A 17616-nucleotide genomic window follows, 5' to 3' on the forward strand; every position below is an offset into this window, starting at 1 on the left:
GGTGAAGGGTGTTTTTGTAAACAATCAACTTATATGCAACGAATATAAGTTTGAATATGACAAACCAAACAAGCAATACAAACTAAACTCAACATAACTAATTTCGGCATAACTTATCCGGGCATAACTAATTCCAACATAACTTGTATTCAAACGAAATGACATGTTAAAAAGTCACCCAACCAATTTGATTGATTTTTCATTAAATTTTTTTAAAATATAATTTTTGTTTTAAACTTAATTTTATAAAAAATAATAATAAGATACTCATTTAAATTATTTTATTGACTTGATCCACTTCGCCAATCAATTGTTTTATTTTATAACTAAAAAATCGCATAATCTAAAGTAGCAATGATTATTTAGTTATATATGCCTATAGTTCATGCCTAGATAAGTTGGTAATTAAAACTATCTTATCTACATCAGATCAAAGATTATTTGTATAAATCTTGTATGAACTTTCTTCTTCTGTTGAGTAGCAATGATCATTTAGTTATATATGCCTATAGTCCATGCCTAAATAAGTTGGCAATTAAAACTATTTTATCTACATCAGATCACAGATTATCTGTACAATTTTTGTATGGACTTTCTTCTTCTGTTGAGTAGCAATGATCATTTAGTTAGATATACCTATAGTCCATGCCAAGATAAGTTGGTAATTAAAACTATCTTATCTACATCGATCAAAGATTATATGTACAACTCTTGTATGGACTTTCTTCTTCTGTTTATAGTCCATACCTAGATAAGTTGGTAATTAAAACTATCTTATGTATATCAGATCAAAGATTATCTGTACAATTTTTGTATGGACTTTCTTCTTCTGTTGAGTAGCAATGATCATTTAGTTATATATGCATGCCTATAGTTAGGGGTGTACAAAACCGAACCAAACCGCAAATCGAGTCAAATCGAAAAACAAACCGGACTAGTGGTTCGGTTTGATTTGGTTTGGTATTGAAAAAAAACCCGACTATATTTGGGTTGGTTTGATTTTAACTAAAAAAAACCAACCCGACATTATATATGTAATTTTAAAAGTTTATTTTTTACATAAAAATATTTACTTTGATATAATTTTAAAATATTTCTTATGCTATTTCATAGTTTTTATCTTTTAATATATTATTTCAAGTTTTAAAAAGTTAGAATTCGGATGGTCTAATAAAGATTAGTTCATAGATGTTGATAATTATAATAAAACTTAAATCAAAATCAAATTAATACTAATGCAAAAAGAAAATCAATTCAACTCTAAGAATGACAATAATATTGAATATTTGTTTTTTAGTTTTACATTTGGTTTAGACAATTAAAATACATAATCTAATTTTAATTTTTATTAAGTATTCAGTAATGTAACTAATACTTATTAAACTTATTTTAGCATGATTTAGTACTTTTAAATTATGATCATTTTCATTATGACTTTGCAATATTGATTTTATATGATGATTTCATTTATTATTTTTTATTGAATATTTTAGTGTCATCATTATTCATCTCATATTTTGTGTTTTTTTCTTAAGAAACACCTTAGATAATTGTATTTTGGTTGGACTAAAGAAATATTTGGAGTACAAGTTAATTATATGTTTGTATGCAGACTTTACCGAAAAAATCCAAAAATCTGGAAAAAAATTCCGAGGTTTATTAGTTTGGTTTGATTTATAAATTTAAAAATTCGACACAATGGTTTGGTTTGGTATTTGAAAAACCCGAAAAAATCTGAATTTTATTAGTTTGGTTCGGTTTATAAATTTAAAAATTTTACACAAATGATTTGGTTTGATATTTGAAAAACCCAAACCAACCCGGTCTTGTACACCCCTACCTATAGTCCATGCCTAGATAAGTTGGTAATTAAAACTATCTTATTTACATCAGATCAAAGATTATCTGTACATTTCTTGTATGAACTTTCTTCTTCTGTTGACTCAAACTTTGAATGATTTCGTTACTTAATTTTGTTTTATAACTGAAAAGTTGCAGATTAGTAGCTCACTTAAAAGGTTACATAACTTAATTTGATTTTCAAGTCATTCAACTATTAATATTTCACTTAAAAGGTCACCCAATCAATTTAAATAATTTTTTTCATTAAATATTTTTAAAATATCATTTTTATTTTAAACTTAATTTTATAAAAAATAATAAGATACCGTTTAAATTATTTTGTTGACTCGATCTACTTCACCAATCAAATATNTTCTGTTGAGTAGCAATGATCATTTAGTTATATATACCTATAGTCCATGCCAAGATAAGTTGGTAATTAAAACTATCTTAGCTACATCGATCAAAGATTATATGTACAACTCTTGTATGGACTTTCTTCTTCTGTTGAGTAGCAAAGATCATTTAGTTATATATGCCTATAGTCCATGCCTAGATAAGTTGGTAATTAAAACTATCTTATGTACATCAGATCAAAGATTATTTGTACAATTCTTGTATGAACTTTCTTCTTCTGTTTATAGTCCATGCCTAGATAAGTTGGTAATTAAAACTATTTTATGTATATCAGATCAAAGATTATTTGTACAATTTTTGTATGGACTTTCTTCTTCTGTTAAGTAGCAATGATCATTTAGTTATATATGCATGCCTATAGTTAGGGCTGTACAAAATCGAATCAAACCGCAAATCGAGTCAAATCGAAAAACAAACCGGACTAGTGGTTCGATTTGACTTGGTTTGGTATTGGAAAAAAAAATCCGACTATATTTGCGTTGGTTTGATTTTAACTAAAAAAACCAACCCGACATTATATATGTAATTTTAAAAGTTTATTTTATACATAAAAATATTTACTTTGATATAATTTTAAAATATTTCTTATACTATTTCATAGTTTTTATCTTTTAATATATTATTTCAAGTTTTAAAAAGTTAGAATTCGGATGGTCTAATAAAGATTATAGTTCATAGATGTTGATAATTATAATAAAACTTAAATCAATATCAAATTAATACTAATGCAAAAAGAAAATCAATTCAACTCTAACAATGACAATAATATTGAATATTTGTTTTTTAATTTTACATTGGTTTAGACAATTAAAATACATAATCTAATTTTAATTTTTCTTAAGTATTCAGTAATGTAACTAATACTTATTAAACTTATTTTAGCATGATTTAGTACTTTTAAATTATGATCATTTTCATTATGACTTTGCAATATTTATTTTATATGATGATTTCATTATTATTTTTTATTGAATATTTTAGTGTCATCAGTATTCATCTCATATTTTGTGTTTTTTTCTTAAGAAACACCTTAGATAATTGTATTTTGGTTGGACTAAAAAAAATATTTGGAGCACAAGTTAATTATATGTTTGTATGCAAACTTTACCGAAAAAATCCAAAAATCTGGAAAAAAATTCCGAGGTTTATTAGTTTGGTTTGTTTTATAAATTTAAAAATTTGACACAATAGTTTGGTTTGGTATTTGAAAAATCCGAAAAAATCCTAATTTTATTAATTTGGTTCGGTTTATAAATTTAAAAATTTTACACAAATGATTTGGTTTGATAGTTGAAAAACCCAAACCAACCCGATCTTGTACACCCCTACCTATAGTCCATGCCTAGATAAGTTGGTAATTAAAACTATCTTATTTACATCAGATCAAAGATTATCTGTACATTTCTTGTATGAACTTTCTTCTTCTGTTGACTCAAACTTTGAATGATTTCGTTACTTAATTTTGTTTTATAACTGAAAAGTTGCAGATTAGTAGCTCACTTAAAAGGTTACATAACTTAATTTGATTTTCAAGTCATTCAACTATTGATATTTCACTTAAAAGGTCACCCAATCAATTTAAATAATTTTTTTCATTAAATATTTTTAAAATATCATTTTTATTTTAAACTTAATTTTATAAAAAATAATAAGATACCGTTTAAATTATTTTGTTGACTCGATCTACTTCACCAATCAAATATGTGATATTATTATTATTATATAAATTCCAAAAAGGAAGAGAATTTTTTCAATATAAAAGAAATAAACTCTAGTGTAGAAAATAAAAAAGAAGAATTTCGTCAATATAAAAGGAAAATACTAGAACTCACATTATTCTAATTTACATGGCATAGTTTGAAAGCTAAACTTTTATTTGACTGTGATTTCAGCCCTGCAGTCTTGACGGACGTGGGCTACCAGTCCAATTACCTATGGGCCCAAAAAGTTAATTTGAACAATTTCAAACACCAAATAAAAATGATAAATTGATCTGTGTGTTCATCAAAGTCAATTAGACATGTTTCTCGCCATAGCTCCAAATCCCCATCCCAAAACATGGGAATCCTCAAACTTACACTTGTTTCCTCTTCCATCCAAAATCAATACACAGCCCTCAATAATAATTCCAAAAGCCTATAATAATGAAGATAACAATTCTACAAAATCAACAGCAGGAAAAATCAAACGCATGGTACTTACTCAACAAGGAAGAACCAAACTTAACATTTTACCAGACAGGGAATTTTATGCCTATCCAAGATTCGTCACACACGTCGATGATCGTTTCATTTCCAATTTAACGAATCTTTACAGGTAAGGGTGTCAAAATAAGTCCAAATATAAAATTATAACACGTTCAAACGTAGACATATGTTATTGATTAATTCAGTCCAATTTAACGTGCCCTGCACATTTGACTCCCCCTGTTTTTATAGGAAATGTTTGAGGCCTGAATTTGAGATTCTTGACCTTATGAGCTCATGGGTGAGTCATTTACCTCAAGAAGTGAAGTACAAAAAGGTGGTAGGTCATGGACTTAATGCACAAGAGCTAGCAAAAAATCCCAAATTGGATTATTTTTTTGTGAAGGATTTGAATGAAGATGAGAAACTTGAGTTTGAAAATTGCAGTTTTGATGCTGTTTTATGTACTGTTAGTGTGCAGTATCTTCAACAGCCTGAGAAGGTCAGTAATTACCCTAAATTAATGACCACTTAATTATATTGTGATTAATCTTTTCTTTAAGGTGTCTGATGTAAACGATCCCTTAATTAGATGATAAAGATTGATGATTTGGAAGAGAGGATAGAAGCAAGTGTTACCACAGCCACATAGATATTGTTGCAAGATGTGTGGTTCATTATAAGCCACACAAAATCTTAAGATATGGTGAAATAGTTAGTTAGATATATTAGTACTAAATCTTGTATTAAGAACACAATGTTTAATTTCTATGTTGATCATTGTATTAATAATCCCTATAACACAATGTTATTAAATTTCAGGTTTTCGCGGAAGTATTTCGAATTCTAAGACCTGGAGGAGTGTTTATTGTAAGTTTCAGTAACAGATTGTTCTATGATAAAGCAATTAGTGCCTGGAGGGACAGTACAGGGTACGGAAGAGTGCAACTTGTGGTACAATATTTTCAATGTATTAAGGGATTTACAGAGCCAGAAGTGATTCGTAAATTACCAAGTAATGATGATCAAGAAAATAAATCACCTCTGAGTAAAATAATGCAGTTGATTGGGTTGTTATCAGCTTCATCTGATCCTTTTTACGCAGTTATAGCTTATAGAAATTTTAAACCAGTGCATGAATAAATTTGTATTCATACATTGTTATTAAATTCAATTTGTAGTAAACCTGGGTATATTATTGTGTTACATTTTTATTTGTTGTATAAGCCCAATTTGTAATTAGTAACCACAAATCATGTGCTGAAATTCTGTTAACTTCACTTTATGGCCTGGCTTAATTAATTACAAGCCATAACAAATCGTCTTACTTAGGCTTTTACAGGAAGAAGATATAATAAACTCGTTTGATATTTACATTAACTTTTAGTATCACTTAATTTAACTAATATGTACTCTAAACTTAATTTATCATCTCAATGAATCAAATCATGTTGTTTGGTGTTATTAAAATGAGAGGTGGATAAACTTAATTCATAATGAATATGACTCAAGTATCCCCTTTTGTTTACCCTTTTAAAGGTCGTTTAGTTGGTGGGATGAGATAGACAAGGATATTCTATGAGATTATTTTATTTCACCTTTTATATGAGATAACTTATTCCACGATTATATAAAATAATCGTAGGACTAGGTAACACATATTACCAAATTTGCCTTATAATAGTCTTACGACCAAAATTATTATTCTTATTCCACCAACTAAAAATATTTAACATGAAAGAAGAGACGATATTTATTTAATTCATTGAATAATTAACTTTTTTTTCAGAGGAAAGAACACAGCCCGTATAGCTCAGTGGTAGAGCGTCAGTCTTGTAAACTGAAGGTCTGTAGTTCGATCCTGCATGGGGGCAAATATTTATTTTTGATACTTTTACGTCCTCCTTTTTGGCAAAACCCTAGCGGATGCAATTCTCTGTTATTTTTTCTTTCTCTTTTTGGTGGTTCTTGAATTGTTACTCCATATGGCTTCAATTCTTCGGAAAGCTGTGAAGAACCAATTTCAATCTGCCACAACAAGAATCATCACTAACCTTAATAAATCCGAACCGGCAATCCTCAGTTCTACCCCTCCTCAGCCACCAATCTTGGCTCATCCTTCTTGTAGCAGACGAAATCAAATACCCTTTTGTCTCCAACGCGAAACAGAGGATTCAAATCAGAATGTTTCCCCTTGCTCACTGGTTTACCCAAGTTTCTCTTTCGGGTTTTTCCTAAACCCCATTTCTCAAATTGGGGTAATTAAATCTGAGAATGATGGAGGCGTCGTCGTAGAAGAAGATTCACTGAAGATATGGGCGGATAGTGTGAAGAAAAAGAGGAAGAAGAAGATGAATAAGCACAAATTGAAGAAGCTAAGGAAGCGCTTGAGGAGGAAGACAAAGGCATAGGTGAAATTTGATGTCCCTTTCCGGCATAATGTTAATTGTTTCTGACTGAAATATAGTCCTTTTCCCATGTCCATCACCATTTTGGGTTGAAAATATTGCTCAATTTCGATTGCTAAATCATGTTTTAGGAATAATGAACCTTTTTTCCTCCCGAGTAGAGATGTATGTTTGGGATTTATGGCCAGGCTTTGTGAAACTGTTGCAGTCTAACATCTTAGAAGCTTTTAGGGCAATTCTGAAGAACTCTTGAGAAGTCTCTTCCACATCTATAGCTAGTTGTTGCTGTTATTTACAATTATCTGAACTCTGAAGAACGGATCGATAACTTGTAGTTGTTATTATCTACAATGATCTGAACTCTGAAGAACTGATAGTAATAGGTCAAAAAGAAGTTACACTTGATTTTCTTAATAATTTATTTTGCAGGGCTTATAATTTGCTTTGATATCTTCTCTGTTGCCTTCACATCTCACCTCTTTCTTTGGTGATTTGAAGAGCTTCATATCATTAAATTACTTTTGGCTGATTTCAGCCCTTTAACTACTGTTGTTTTATATGCTTCACTGTTCCATTATTCTTCATTGTGCTAATGTGTCGAGAGTTTGCCTTGGTAAATTACAGTATGGACTTTGCTTTTTATGGCTGTAAAGACTGTGTCTGCTCTACTCCATCTCCCAACCTCCAATAATATTTCTAAATTGAATCTCTAAGAGCATATGTGTGTAGTTGATATAGCCAGTAAAGAATAATTTGCATACCCAAGAGTGTGATCTAAGTTCGATCATGCTTCAAATCCCAGTAAATACAAAGATAACTTGTCAGATTCTTCCTATCCTAAAGCCTTGGTGGACAAAGTTACTGCTATGTGTGGAAGATATAGGTACACCGCATAATAGTTGACGTGTTTGCGAACTAGCCCAGACTCTATTTTTATAAAAAACAAATTAATATGGGAAAAGGTACAACTGCTGGATTACTGTTTTATTTATTGTTTTCTGAAAAAATAAATATTTGTGTAATATGCCTCACATTTTGGAGGAAAGAAAATGGAATAGATTTTGTTTTAATGGCAAGTTCCCTTAAGATTGGGCACCATTTGTGATCTAACTCGAGGTTTTGATCCTTAAAAACAATTCCCGAAGGTGACATCATTCTAACTAAATAAACAATAATAATGCGTAAATGTGTTATAGTTTTCTTTTCATTTGCGAGTATGTGGGTATATATCTGTCTCTACATGTAAACCATATTTCCTATGCCATTTATGTGAGTTTTTTTTTCTTTTTTTGATTGAGAGATTTAGGTAGGCCACTTGGGTTTTGCTATGTTAACATGGATTGAAATCTTAACTGGGGACCGACTTTGCTTGGGTGGTGGGAAAAAGGTATAGCAAACACAAGAGAAAAAAAAAAGATAGAAAGAAGAAGAGTGCCTGAGATGTCAGGCCTTCCATGTTCCAATTAATTCAACTATTGAAACAATGGGATAAAAACTAGGTGAAACTACTGTGAGGCGCAGAATTAGATTAAGGCACTTGAACTCTTGATACTACCTGATTTGATGTTGATGCTTTATTTGTGACCTCTGTTTGCTTGATAAGATCCTTGTGCCTTTACCTATGATTCCCTTATATCCTGGGAAATCTTCCTTTAAGAGGAGAGCTACTTTCCCGTCCATTGCTATAATTTTTGTCATACAAGTTTCCTGAGATTCTCTCATGGTTTAGGGTCCAACTTTGTAGGGAGCTTATTCACCTTAATCTGGACCTAGGTTGCTTGAGCTAGTCCTGTGGCAAGGATTATGAGCTAAGTAGGTCGGCTGATTGAGTTGTAACCCATATTGTGAACTTGTGAGAGGGCATCTCTTTTCTTAAGTTGATTAGTTTCTTTTCACCCATTGTTCCTGGTTTTCCTTGATTCGTATTTCAACTTATAATCGGCATTTCATTGAGCCAGTTCTGAACAAAGGGTGTTGTTATTGAATGTATTGAGGCTTGAGATGCTTAGAATGACCTATGTCTCAGAGGTATCTGGTCTACTTGGTTCAGCATGCTGAGTGCTCTCCGACTTTAATTATTGTGACGTTCAGTCTAAGCCGGAGAAGATATCAAAAAAAAAAAATATATCTCTCCGAAACCTCAACCTCCTTAAGGATCTTGTAATGCTTGTTCTTGGTCATAGGCCTTGGCCTACTTGGTCACGTAGGATACAACTATATTGGAGATTCCACATTTACCCATATAATATTTCCAGGTGCTAGTAATATCTTTTGCCATGTGCAGCAGAAGTATTTTTTTCTCAATTTTCAACTAACACAATTGCTTGATGTCCAAGACGTATAGTTTCTTCTTTTATAATGGTTGTATCTCAGCTATCTTCCAGTGTACTTCCAATCGTTGCCCCAGAAGAATAGCCTTTTATGCAATCCCTCTCACTTGTGTTTTCTTTCCTTAGGAGTTGTTTGTTAGGTGGCTAGGAAGTAAGTTATACTATGTTTGGTGGCAGTATTCTACTATGTATAAAATTAATAGGTGTTTGGTTTGGAACTTAGAAACTAACATGTATAAGTTATGAGGGAATCTATGCATAGTTTTAATGTCTGGGCTTGGATAGATTCTTGATATTCCATCATGAAGCTTTTCATCTGTTGATTTTTTGTATGCTTGCATGGTCATCCCCAAATTGAAGATCTGTAAATTTAACTTGATCATTGCAAATCCGAGGTTGGTTTTGGTTGCAAATCTTTTAGCTTTGCGGTTGGAGTGTTAGAGATCCATATTGTTTCTTATGTGGATTCAGTTATGGTATCAAGAGTGGATGATTTAGCTCATTAATGGAAGCTGTTATAAATCTGGGCAAGTGATGATGATATTCCCATCGCCACTGTTTAGCTCCTCCTCACTTATTTGCAAAAATGAGTTTGGAACTTGTCATGTGTTTCTTACATATTTGATTACATAGTAAGAAGCTGGAATGATGTTCGATATTGTGGTATTTGCTATGATATTGTACCCATGCGTTTCTTACATCTACTACATATAGGGGATTCATAATTAACTTCACTCTCCAAACACCTATATATATGAATTAGAAAATCAAAAGAATTAAAAATAAAACTTTTGAGGCCCAAGAATAACTTTCCTTAAAGAGATATTATTGGTATATTATATGGTATATGTTGCCTAGACTTTTTTAAAACATTGACAGGTGTGTGTCAAAATTTTCAAAATAGTCAGAAATGACAATATTTTTGAACAGTCTGAACAACATAAATTATTTAAGGAAATGCAATAAAGCCACTGTATGGCTCCCTACAAAAACAACTATATTCTCAAAGGTACTCACCACTTTTACAACTCAGAAATCCTTGTAAATCTCATCATTCTTTTGTGTATTCACCACAAAATTAGGAAATGCAACTGTGATATCTCTGCAAAATAAATAACAAAACTTATCTTGTGAATTCTCTAAAATGACCAAAAATTTTATGAACCAACTAAAAGTGGAGTCTACTCGCTACTTTTTTATCTTGTTTTTTTAATACACACTTCATGAAGTTTCAAATTTCATGGTTAAAATTCTAAGACAATTTAAGACATGTTAATCAACTAGATTTTTTGCTAGTGCTATTGAAAGAACATCTTTGTTTGTCATATTTGATTTGAAAATTCTATCATTTTCTTGATGTTATAGAATTTCAAGTTTGAAATGAAAAAAAAAAGGACTAGCCGGCCTCATCTTGCAACCCTTCTAGGATTGGGTTGAGATGAGTATTTTCGAGCCTTCCAAATGAAGGACAGGGCTGCCTAGCACATCAAATTCTTTGACCCGTGAGTCTTGGGTCGGATTGAGTTGGGTTGATTCTTTTTGACAACTGTAGTTATTTAATTGTCACACTTATATAATAAGAGAATACGATCAATTAAATTTGAATTAGTTTTTCTGATATTTTTTAATTCAAGTAACTAAATATTGTAATATTTTATGATCTGGACTTTATAATTAAAGATTTAAAACGATAACTTTGTCGAGGGAGAAAGTAATTGCAGTTATTATTCAGAAATAACTGTCTTTCCATTGTGATAAAGTTAAGTGAGACATTTTTTTTAATGAGTTGTTAGTTAAATTTACATAATATGACAATCAAAATATATACTAAAAAAAAATACTAAATTATATATCATATTTATTAAGAATTTAACTATAATCTATATTATAGTCAAACTGCATTATTGACTATAATCTAAATGCTTTATCTGATTAATTATTTTTTATGTGTTGTTAGTTAAATTTTCATAATATGACTAATAAATTATATATTATATTTATTAATAGTTTGACTATAATCTATTGATTATAATTTAAATGTTTTTATTTCATTAATTAATGTTTTTGAGTTGTTAGTTAAATTTACATAATATGAAAATGAAAATATATAGTCTAAGAAAATGACGTAGTAAATTAATATATATTAATAGTTTGACTGTAATAAATATTACAGCCAAATTATATTATTGACTATAAGTTTGATATTATTAATCTAAATGTTTTATGTGATTAATTATAGTCTAATGTGTCTTAAATTATAGTTGAAATTTTGATTATAAATAGCACTATTTTTCTTTCATCAAGTACCTAAGACACAAAAGAAAATAATATTCCATTGAGGAAAAAATAATATTAGAAATGATGAACTTCACAAAAGTAATATTGACAATTTTTTTAATTGTGAATGTTTTAGCAAATGTTGAAGCTGTTGGTGAGGAAAAAATGTCTTGCTCAGCAAAATGCTTTATTCATTGTGCAAGTAAAGGTAGGGCTAACGGGGATTGCTATAGTGACTGTATGAAAAAATGTCAGGGAGGTCACGTTTCTGCTCAAGAATTTAAGGTATAATTTTATTTTTACTAACTTTTTTTTTGTTAGGTTGATAGCACTTTATTTATGACATTTATTTTGATTAATTTTATGCAGATTCAAAACTAATGAGGAGATGCGTGTTGTTGTTGCAAAATCATAAGTCATAAAAGAACATTAGGATGAATATTTATATTATACATCTATTGCTCTAAATGTAGTGATTGATATTTTCATATAATGAACTGGAAGAAATATTTTTGAAATTTCATCTTTTTATTGATCAGTCCTCGTTTCATAAAAATTGCCAAAAAAATAAGTAATTATGTCCATTTGTCAAGCAATAAAATAGCCTCATAAATAATATTGGTTATGTGACACACAAAATAAAAATTTTCGATAAATAATGTGACTCAATAAACATTATTGTATAAGTTGTCAATTGGATTTACACAATATGACCACTAAAATATGTAATATGAATTATGGATGGGCACCCCAACCCCCCACCCCCCCAAAATGGAAGGTTAACCATAAAGATAAAAAGTATTAAAAAAATAACATAAAATCATAATTTTTGAGGGCAAATTAATTACAAATAAATATCTTTAATTTTCCCTTGGAAAATATTAAGAAACATTATTGTCTAAGTTGTAATTTGATTTACGGAATATGACAATTATGAGCATGTTTGACATTGTTGTTAGAGGACCAAAATCACTTATTTTGAGTAAAAAGTATATATTTTGAAAAAATAAGGTGTTTAACTAACCAGTAAAACTTTTTTTAAAATGAAGTAGAAAGAGTTTTCCTACGATCAGAAAGAAACTAAAAATTTATGTTTCTTAAAAAAAAAAAACAGAAGCAGAAAATTATTTATTCAAACCCAAAATATCCTTGTCATAATTAAATATTTACAAATATGTCACTTATATTTATTTTTATTTTTTTATGATGAGTTTTTCGTATAAGTTATTTTTAAATTTATTTTGCTTGATATTTTTTATTATATTTAAATCATCATGTCAATGATATATCAATATTTAATTTATTTATTTTCATCTATGTATAATATTGATTGAAAAATTGAATATGTACATTTTAATTTAATAAGAAATATTAATTTTTTTTTTATAATAGATATTTGAAATAATATTAATATTAAAAGTGCATTGATACTTGTCATTTTACGTAATTTGACTCTCAAAAATATTGATTAAAAAACTTAGTCAAACACAATTTGTTTATCAAAGAACTCTTCAAATGAATTAACCAAACACAAATATTTGTTCCAAAAGTACTTTTCTTAAAAGTTTTTTTGAAAGTGCTTCTAAAAATAAAAATAAAAATATTTTTTAGCAACAACCACAAAATAAATAAATTAAAAATTATGGAAGGTATTTACAAGTTTGACTATAATTTAATTTTCTTAACCATATTATAATACTTATTAATTCAAATGAAAACTTTGGCAATAAATAGCGTTATTTTTGCATTTTCATTATTTTTATATGTTTGTTGGTTATTATTAATTGTATATCAAGGATGACACTAGGATTTTCTACTAAAGAATCACTAAAGGTAATTGAGAGCTAACATTTTATTAAATATATGAAAAATGTAGTTAAAACAAACAAACAGAAATAGATAAAGTATCGGAAAAGCACATAAATTGCTCCCAACTTTGAATTGATGACTCGCCATGGAGAACGGAGGAGCAGATAAAGTGCACCCATGAATTTTTGTGGTGCTTGGTCAATATATTTACAGTTTACCGTTCGTTTTTTTTTTCTTTGCAGATGGAAATTGGCCTAACACCTGTAACTCCTTGTGTCCTATATAACTCATTCCCTTCAACTTCTTCATTGTCCTCATCCTTATTAATTTGCACAGTTTTTTCTCTTTAAAAAACTACTGCAAATCTTGAAGGATCATTATTCTTTCAAACTTTTTCCATCAAAAAAAAAAAAACTAAAAAGGAAAAAAATACCCAAAAATAAATAACTAAAAATGGCTCGTCAAGTTATTGTTTTGGCTCTGGTATTTGTTGCCATTGCTGGATTTGCTTCGGCAGATAATTCCCCTGCTGCATCCCCGTCTTCAACCCCATCAGCAACATCGCCATCAACATCCCCCGCAACATCACCATCCACATCAGCAACATCACCCGCATCATCACCATCCACATCTACTCCAGCAGCAGCTTCACCAAACAGCAGTAGTGCCAATGCACCCGCTGCCGCAGCCACCACCCCATCATCCTCTGACTCTTCTCCTAAGGCAAGTACCCCATCATCATCATCATCATCTCCATCATCATCATCGTCATCGTCATCCCCATCATCATCATCAGCATCATCTCCTAAATCTTCAAATTCCGGTTCTGTACCTTCTTCCTCTTCTCCAACTTCAAGTGCGGAAACTCCTGAAGAGGAACCCGCATCACCACCATCTCCCGACAGCGAAACTGCTACCACACCCACTACCTCTACCGCTCCCGCCGCTGCTACACCTGCTGAGGCACCCGCCGCCGACGCCAGTGGCGCAACTACATTCAAGGCTGTCTCCTCTGTTTTTGCTGCTGCAGTCGCTGCCGCATTCTTCTTCTAATTGATTCATTAATCAGTACTATTTTTTAAAAATTCTTAATTCTGTGAAATTAATTTTCACAGAAGGAAATTTATTACTTAAAAAAAGAGAGAACAGCTAACGAATTTGTTGATTTAGTAACATGTATTTGTAACTTCCTTGTTCATCCATCATGTATATTTTATTGTTTTAATTTGCTTTAATAAAATGATCAAATGAAAAGATCTGTTTGTTTGAATAAATATTTCATTTGCGTTTTTTTTTCATTCAGTACTACGTCTCAATTAATAGACCGTCTTAACCTCTAGGCCACTAAAATTATCCCTCCATTTTTTTAAAAATAAATTACTTATATATGTTAATTTTTAAAAAACAAACTATATGTACTATGAGGCCGTTTGGTTACTGGTTAAAGTAATGCAGAGTTTAGTTATATATATATATATATTATTTATGCATGGTTTAGTTATACAGGTTTAGTTATATTGGGTTTAGTCATGTGGATATTATTTAGTTATGTAAAAATTATAATACATGAATTATTAACTATTGAATATCAAATTTATTGTAAATTAATATATATTATTTACAGATAAATAAGTAAACAAAATAAATTCTCCCTCTTTTTGAATAAAAAGTAAACAAAAGAAAAGCTCTCCGGCTCTCCCTCTATGCTTAACTGAGACTTTTGTTTTTTTCTTTTTGCTATTTTTTTTTTTATGTTTATAGCTTATAAAAATAAAATACCATTAATATATTCTAAGTACATTATAATATCCTATATTATATAATATTCATATTCTATCAATATATTGTATATATTTGCTTATATATTTTTAATATATCAAATATATGAATTAGGTATAAATTCACGTCCTAAACAAAATAATAATACATGTTAATTAAATATGTGGAATTTATTATTAATATATAACACTTATATATGATTAACATATTCGCCGTCAAAATATTTACAATCCAATTTATAATATTAATAAAGTATTTACATTTGGAATCCAAATGAAACAAAAAAGGTTCGGGTTTAAAAAAATAAAGAAAAAAAAGTTAGGAAAACGGTATAGATAGATAAAGTTCTCAATATTAATTATTTAAAAATAAATTAATAGGAGTAAATTTGTAATTTACTATTTTAATACATGTATAATTAATACCCGCATAATTTATTCCACCTTCTTTTCCGCATAATTTATACATAGATTCCTTCATAAGTTATGTAGGTATTAATTATATAGGATTACAAAAACACAATCAAACATCGTATAAATTTATTACATAAATAATTTTTATACAACATTTAAAATCCTTCCAACTAAACATGGTATAAGTTATGTTGACTTTTCAGCCTGATAAAAAACTTCTACTAAATATAGTACAACTAATGTAATTTTTTATACATGAATAAGGTGTACTCTTATACAGTAACCAAACGGAACATATGAGTGTTATGATTTCTGTTAAGTAAATTGCATATGAGATGAAAATAAATCTAAATTTCGTAAGAAACAATTTGATGAAAATATGGATAGCAAAATCACAAAGTCCCTTGAAGAATCTTTTAGTGTTTATTGCTTTATATATGTAGGATAGATAAAACTATTTTTTCACTTCAAAATAGATTCGAACCAATTGAAGCATATGGAAATATTTTTGATTTCTTATTTAGTGGTGAAATATTGAGATCACTAGATGACGAGAATTTGAAAAATATTGTCTTAACTTTGAACTTTCTTTAACATGTAATAGTTATTTTGATATTGATGGTTTAGATTTATTTTTGGAATTAATAGTGTTAAGGAAAATAATACAAGTAGAAGATAATGATCTAACGAAAATACTCAATCAAATAAAAAGACTTGATTTTTTTCCATATACACATATTGCTTATAGAATAATGTTAACAGTTCATGTATCCGTTACCTCAGCCGAAAGAAGTTTTTTCGAAATTAAAATTGATTAAATATTCTTTAAGATCAACAATGTCTCAAGAGAGATTGAATGAATTAGTTATATTACCATTTGAAAAAAAAAATTATTAAAACAGTATCTAATGAATTCGCATCTAAAATAGCTAAAAAAATAGATTTTAATTAAAAGTATATATGATGAAAAAAATAAAATATTATGGCCCCTCTCTTCAGTTTCGCTTTAGGCCCAATGTTGTTGAGTCGACCCAGCGTCTCAATAGTAAACTCGATTAAATTTCAATTCAGACTAGAAAATTTCATATTAAGATAATCATTCAGTTAGTTAACTAATTTGATGCCTACAATTCCAGCAGAGGAATAGTTATAGTAATTGCTAAGTGACTCAAATTGTCAAAAAAATGGACTTATCAATTATGTCGTAAATTCCTTAGTTTGTAGCGTAGGGTCATTTCCATGATTAACGGAAAAAGCTCCTAAGAAGAGTGGAAAAAAAGATAAGTGTATTGACCAATCAATTTCTTCCACCTTGAATTGACAACTGAAGCAGTCGTAAAAATCCCATGCATGTTCACATTAAATATCGGATCTTACCCAAATAACGAGAAAATAACAAAAATAGTCCCTTATATCTGTGATATATGCAAAATAATTTCTAAGATATGATCTCAACTGTTTTGATCCTTTGAAGATCTCCGTCAAAAAATAAAAAAATTCAGTGGGAATTCACATTTCGGAGGTATATTATTTTTAGCAGTTTCAACTATTCTAGAGTTTGCTATAACTTTTCTTATGTGCACAATATGTGCTATGTTTAGTATATTTTTGTAGTGTCTAGTACAATTTTTTTTATGTTTCAATTTTTTAGATTGATGAAACTTTCCTGGTGCGATATATAGGCAGATGCGACGTATATTTAAATTGAATCCAATAGTTTGGCCAAAAATATAAATTTTTATATGTAAATAAAATATAATCAATGTGTTGAACAGAATTAAGACTACTCCTATAAAAGTTAAACTCATCAAATATGAATTCAGGATCAGCATTTGTATAGATCATGCATTTGTGGAAGATTATATATAAAAGGTCGTTAAGCATCATAAAAATCATGACATTATCAGTGAACATTTAGTTGCTGTTTAATTTTAACCATTTCCTCGTCGGTTTGAAATTTGAATTCAAACTTTGGAACATGACTATAGTAATAATAACATTGATAAAATGCAAACTAAGTTATAAAGTTTATCTTGATTTGCTAGTCTGGACAAGTAAATAAGTTAAAATAAAGGAACATTAGGGAAAACCAAGATAGTACGTCACTATATCAAGGAACAAACAAACGTCCAAAGGACAATAATTAGTAGTAATA

General features: G+C 29.3%; 2 protein-coding genes and 1 non-coding gene across 3 annotated transcripts; all 3 read left to right on the top strand.

The window, feature by feature from the left end:
• The first annotated feature begins 4277 nt into the window (after nucleotides 1–4277).
• On the top strand, nucleotides 4278–5665 carry LOC125847869 (uncharacterized). Its single transcript, XM_049527584.1, has 3 exons — nucleotides 4278–4575; nucleotides 4698–4947; nucleotides 5268–5665. Exons 1-3 carry the CDS (start codon nucleotides 4280–4282, stop codon nucleotides 5586–5588), a joined length of 867 nt encoding a protein of 288 aa, XP_049383541.1. The 5' UTR covers nucleotides 4278–4279; the 3' UTR covers nucleotides 5589–5665.
• A 582-nt stretch (nucleotides 5666–6247) lies between these two features.
• On the top strand, nucleotides 6248–6319 carry TRNAT-UGU (transfer RNA threonine (anticodon UGU)). Its single transcript has one exon. It is a non-coding gene; the product is annotated as a tRNA-Thr (tRNA).
• LOC125847896 (uncharacterized) lies at nucleotides 6304–7204 on the top strand. Its single transcript, XM_049527618.1, has one exon. It carries the CDS (start codon nucleotides 6431–6433, stop codon nucleotides 6854–6856), a length of 426 nt encoding a protein of 141 aa, XP_049383575.1. The 5' UTR covers nucleotides 6304–6430; the 3' UTR covers nucleotides 6857–7204.
• The last annotated feature ends 10412 nt before the right edge of the window (nucleotides 7205–17616 follow it).

The sequence above is a fragment of the Solanum stenotomum genome, chromosome 12 (genome assembly GCF_019186545.1).
Source record: "Solanum stenotomum isolate F172 chromosome 12, ASM1918654v1, whole genome shotgun sequence".
Taxonomy (NCBI): domain Eukaryota; kingdom Viridiplantae; phylum Streptophyta; class Magnoliopsida; order Solanales; family Solanaceae; genus Solanum; species Solanum stenotomum.